Source organism: Patagioenas fasciata, chromosome 1 (assembly GCF_037038585.1).
Source record: "Patagioenas fasciata isolate bPatFas1 chromosome 1, bPatFas1.hap1, whole genome shotgun sequence".
NCBI classification, from domain to species: Eukaryota; Metazoa; Chordata; class Aves; order Columbiformes; family Columbidae; genus Patagioenas; species Patagioenas fasciata.
In genome coordinates, this window is record NC_092520.1 from 127,959,698 (window position 1) to 127,965,697 (window position 6,000).

The 6,000-nt window shown below is 48.5% G+C and overlaps 1 protein-coding gene across 1 annotated transcript in view; it reads right to left on the reverse strand.

Moving 5' to 3' along the window:
- The window catches only part of MAN1A2 (mannosidase alpha class 1A member 2), a 144,840-nt gene extending 140,842 nt beyond the window's left edge, over positions 1-3,998 (reverse strand). The window contains exon 1 of the mRNA XM_065851340.2: positions 3,133-3,998. Coding sequence (XP_065707412.1) covers positions 3,133-3,440 — 308 coding nt within the window. The 5' untranslated portion in view covers positions 3,441-3,998. The remainder of the gene's footprint in view (positions 1-3,132) is intronic.
- Positions 3,999-6,000: the final 2,002 nt, after the last annotated feature.

Sequence of the window (6,000 nt, forward strand, 5' to 3'; positions counted from 1 at the left end):
TTCCTAAAATATAAATTGCAGTTTTACTCCAGATTTTAACTATCTTCTTAGAAGAAAGTTGTTTTTCTTTGGATGACAGGCAAGGACACTGTAATTCTTGAACAAATACTTCAGTCCATCAGGAAGGGAGTGGGGTTCCCCCCTTTTTTCTGCCTGGAACAGCAGAAGGAAGAGGGGCAGGAGCAGTTAAAAAAAAAAAAAAAAAAAAAAAAAAAAAAAAAAAGATAATGGAAGAAGTGAAGTTAAAAAGTTGCCACACTGTAACAATAAGACTAAAAACTCTCAAAAACATCACGGAGTTCCAGGGGAAGAGCTGAAAAAGGCAATGTGAGTGAATACAGAGAAGGTCCAGTGAGCGAGAACCATAGTTTGTGCATCCAAAATTAAAGCATGGCTGCATAACAGCCCTCTACATACATCACTGCTACATTTTGCCAGAAGACAGAGACATTAATATCCTCCGATAGTCTACAAAGCCCAAAATTTAAGAGGCAGGGGAAAATGAGCATCAAAACATTATAGCCTATATACCAAGGGAGCAGCATAACCATGATATGTAGTTTTTATTGTTCAACAGAGGTAAATAGCAGCATTCACAGAAGAAACACTTTCCTTGAGTCACTAAATCAACACACCTGTCATTTCATGATCAAGTTTATACGTCATACGAGTGACCTTCCATCCGCTTCTGAAGTCTCACAATTTCTGGAAAGATAGCTTGTCCATCCATCATCACACTTCACATCTTTGACCGCATACTCCCTTGTATTACCAGCAGGTTATTTCCTCTTCATTTTTTTGCACCATAACTCCTCAGTGCCATCCAAAAAACACCACCTATAGAGTAGCTGACATTTGACTTTGCTCCTTGATAGTAAGCTGAATGAAGTTTTTCATCCCAAACTGAGATAACAAGTAATCTAGAAATCATTACTGAACACACTTTACTTTCTCAAAACACAATCTGTCAACATCCCTGCAATCCTGGAGCAGGAACTTAGCACTGAAAAGAGCAGCAGCTGTTTTTCCTTTATCAAAAACAGTCACCACATAAGCACCAAGCTAGCAAATACCTTGTTGGTAAGACTACGTGGTAATAAGCCAAAAAAGTTGCTCCAGAAGTAAAGCACTTAATCTTGCTTCACAAAGCATATGTGGCATTCACACTAATGTCTTACAAGTAGGTTAAGAGGGCATGGTTTTTTAGCAGTTAAGACATGCTTGAAGCAATCCAATAGTTTGCAGAGCTAAAATAACCGGAATATCATCTACCCTTGCCCAAATAACTCAAAAGGCAGCCATAAAAAACAGTACATGACAGGCATAACTTTGGATGGAGGGCAGAGGGAGGAACACACATTCATAGCTTATGGAAGAACCATAGGAGAGTGAACTGATGACAGGATAACCACTTCTTTTAAGAGCAGAGCCCAAACAAGCAAAATGCATTTAGCTCTGACAGTTATAAGTTACAGCTTATCTACACAAGACAGACAGAAGTAGTACGTGTTTCATGTCATTACTAAAGCAGTAGTCTAAGTAATTATACTTAAAGAGGAAACCTGAAAACGACCCACATAAGCAGGTTAATCAAGAGCATCACTCCAGAACTATCACTATAAACAAACTCCCTTTCCCTATAGCACATCTACCCAGCAACACAAGGTACAACAGTCACAGCTGGAGTTTTGAAAATTTCTGGACTCTTCTTTTTGTTTCATCTGTCTTCTGTTTTACAATCTGATTTTGACTGCATGTACCACAGTGACTGTGGAAGATAAGAAATAAAATCACAAAAAAAAAAATAAAAAACAAAAAATAAAAAACACCACACCACAACAGACAGCAAAATATGAGAACTTCAAAGGCGTATTAGAGTATCTAAACCTATGTTCTGTGCAACATTTAATTGCATCAGCAATTAACATTGTAGACAACAGCAGTCCTTGTTAAATACTAATCATCGGTGCTTTCAGTTAGGGAGAAAGAGCTCATGATAAATGCCCCAAGACATCAAACAACAAAGATGCCTTAAGGAAAAACAGTATTCAGGTAGTCTTGATAACTCATAACAGATGAATAAGAAGAGGCAATTATATCCTCTCCTTTTAATCTAGCACAAAGAACCTTTAAATAACTCTTACATCATGTCAACAGAATATATTTCAAATTGTTCTCAAAGGAACACTATCACCATAAGTTACCTTTTTTGAAATTTCACTGTATTACTAATTTGAGTATTGAAGAGCATATAGTTTATCACCCATCATCATGACATTTTACACATCTTTGACAGTGAAGAGAGATCAATCAGCTTCACTATGATCCAGGCACTAGGGTAGGATTTAAGCAACTAACGTATATTTACAGCAAGTGCACTCTAAAACCTTCATTTAAGTTTTTGAACCTCAGTTTTGAAGGCTTAACTTCTTGAACATTTAGAGGCTTGCACCACACAAAGCTTTAGGTGGCCCCAAAAAGCTATCAATAGCATGACATTTACCCCTGTTGCTCTTAACTACTACTTTTATCTCCCAATTTCTTTACACTGGCAGACACAATTAAGGAAACTTAGCCACCAGCTCCTCCAGTTGTCTGGAATAACATCATAACAAGTGATTTTTAAGGGCCAGAAAAGGCAATTATGCCACCTACACTAGTTATGTGACCTGCACATTGTAGACTGACAGCCTCTGGGTCACAGCATAAAGTCTTCATCGGATCAAAGTTCTTGCCACACTATTCAGCAACAAGCAGCTGTTTCGAGTAAGCAACTAAAAGCTATATGAAAAATGCTGCAGTTTTTCAGTCACACTATCTAGAAAAATGCCATAACTTAACCCCTTTTTTCCATTACTGAATTGGATAGGGAAAGTAAATCAGTCACTGGAGGGGAGCTCATATTTATCCTCCCAGCCCTCGCTAGCCAGAAGCCTAAATTCAGAGTGGAAAAGAAAACATGGAGACACAGCTACACATGGCAAGCTCTCCAAAGTTGATGCATGTTGGGAAGACATGAGGATGTCGGAGAGAGGAGCGACAGCAGTGGAGGGAAGACCTATTTTAGTCGATCTCCCTTCCACCCCGTCCTGCTCCCACAGGGACCCGCCACGGCGGCAGGAAGGCACCTACCTGTGCCGGTGCTCGTCGTGCCCTTGCCCGTGGATGATGAAGCTGCCGAGGTTCTTGCCCCCTTTGCTGGTGTCCACGTGAGGAATGAGCACATCCTCCAAGCCCAGGTCAAAGCGCTTGTGCTTCGAGGAGTCGGGGAGGAAGAAGAACGCCCCGAAGCACAGGGTGATGAAGGCACTAAGAATCAGGAGCAGGATAAATTTTTCGGAGAGTCTCAAGGTAGCCCTGTGGTGCGGGAAGGCGGAGGCCCCCAGGTTCAGGGGGGGCAGCCTCCGCCCGGAGAGCGGCAGCAGGGCCGGAGTGGTCATCCTTCCGATAGCGACCACCCCGCGGGGCTCGGCTCAGCCCCTTAGCCCCTGCGGAGGGCGGCCCTGGCGGCGCGGGCCCGGCTCGGCTCGGCCGCCTCCCGGCCCGGCGCGGGGACTGGGGGCGGCTTCACCATCCTCCCCGCGGGCGCCGGGCCGCGCCCCCCCTCACCCGCCGAACCACCGCGCGGGGGAAGGGTCGGGAAGGGGGGGCCGGGCCGCCCCAACGGCCCCCGCCCCCCCGAGGCTCGGGCCGGGGCGCGGGCGCCCCGCTACCTGCGCGCCCCCCTCCCTCGCACCGGGGCCAGCAGGGCCCGAGCGGGCGGTTCCGGTCAGCAGCGCTCCCTGAGCTCCGCGGCCGCTCGGCTGCGGGACGCCGCCGACAGCGGCCAGCGGCAGCAGGCTGCTGAGGGCCCGACTTGGCGTGCGGCGTCGCTCTGCCCGCGTCCCCTTGGCCAGGCCGGGCGGAGGCTCATCCCCACCGCGCCGCCCCGCTGCGAACGGCGCCGTGAACGGCCACCGCAATTCCACTCCGGACCCTCTCCCCGCCCCCACGGCGCTTGCGCGACGGCGGGCGGCGCAAGCGCAATGAGGAAAGCGAGGTCTCGAGGAAGCCGCTGCCAAGGGAGCCCCGCCTCTTCGGCGGGAGGGGCGGGGCGAGGGGCGGGGCGTGTTCGCGCAGTTCGCCGCGGCGGAGGCTGGTCCGGCCGCGGTGTGCGGGCGGGAAGGACTGGGCTGGGTAGCGCAGCACCGGGCGGACAGTGCCAGGCAGTTCGGGGTCGCCGCCGTCCGGCGACTCGGTGTTGCCCCTTACGGGAAGCGGCGGCTCGCCGCACCTCTGCGGCAGTGCCGGTGTCGCTCTTGGCCGCGCTCTCGGCTGGGTCGGCGGCGCCGGTGAGGGTGGCAGGTCGGGCTTAGCGCTGTGCCGCGTGATCGTCCTGGGGACCTCGTAAGATAAGATAAGACAAGGGGTAATGGGTATAAACTGGAACACAGGAGGTTCCATTTAAATTTGAGAAGAAATTTCTTCACGGTGAGGGTACAGAGCACTGGAACAGGCTGCCCAGGGAAGTTGTGGAGTCTCCTTCTCTGGAGACATTCAAAACCCGCCTGGACACATTCCTGTGTAACCTCATCTAGGTGTTCCTGGTCCGGCAGGGGGACTGGACAAGATGATCTTTCAAGGTCCCTTCCAACCCCGAACATTCTGTGATTCTGTGTGGTTCTGTGATTCTATGTAAGATAGAGCCCCATGGAGGAATACTGTTTGTCTGTGGCAGATGCATCCCCAGGGAGCTGCACTGAGCTCTGATGCGGGCACGCATCACACATTGGTACCCTAGGAGGGCATCATGCTGTGCATCCCCACGAGTGGTTGTTCTGGTTTCTTGCAGAGGCTTGGCCTGGGCAGCAGAGCACACTGCCTGAGCCAGCTGTCCTGGGACAGACAATGGCTGTGGAGCTACAAGCAGCAGTGCCAAGTCTAATGACTTCATCTGTTTGAGCCATCCGGCTCCCTGAGCCCTGTGGGAATGTTAAGGGAGAAGTGCTATCAGAAGGGGCATAGATGAAGTGACAGGCAGAAAACATATCTGAATTACCCTTTACAAATATTAAACGTGACCATTTTACCCACCTCAGTCATGGTTCACTGCCTGCATGTATGCACAAGGCAGAGTTCCCCCATCTGTAAAGGGTTTCATGCAAAAGGAAAGGTCAAGTAAAGGCCTGGGCAAGGTAGCTGGAGGAACCAGATTCAGAAGAGTTCAAAGATCAAAAGCAGATCCATAAGTTTGGGAGACAAGTTACACCTGCAGGTCTTTTCCAAGAGGGGTTCTTTTCACTGTTTCAACATCTAATAAAATCACCAGAGCCTTGAGTACTCCCAGATTACAGAGAACAGAGTGTGTTTAGCTGAATCCCAGCCGAGGAAACATAAAGACAGGGAAGAGGAGACATCGGTTCAGCCTGCTGAAATGAAGTTAGCTGGGCTAGAGAGAACTTCCAATGTGTATAAGGCAGCATCCCCAGATTGTGGTGGAATGAGAACTGAACTGAAGCAGCAGGCAGCAGCTCCCTATGGGGAAACCCACCGGCTGACCTCCAGAAAGGTGAGGAATCCAGTCTAGAGGCGTAAACACACAAAGAAAGTGGGAGAGAAAGCATTGAGTTGTGTGTCCTGCAGATATACAGAGCAAGACACAGAGCAAAGAGTGGCTTCCACTGCCACTAATGCTGCCAATGCCCATGACTGGGGTGCCCTTGATTGCAGTCTCAGCAGCTGCTGGTATCTGAGCACAGCAGGCTTTATAACAGTAATACCAGGCACTGAGGTCTGTCATCAGTCTTATACTTTGCTTTATATGTTTTGGAAAATTGTGCTGGCCTGTGAAAAAAACATCCAAAGTCCAACTGGACATGCTGAATTAACAAAAGTTAGTGCTCAGCTTCTGATCATGGTGTACTATGGAAATTAAACCTTCAAGATAGGTTGATTGGGGGGGATTCCAGAGAAGAAAAGCAACTGAGTTAATTAAAAAAAAAAAAAAATTAAACAACACAC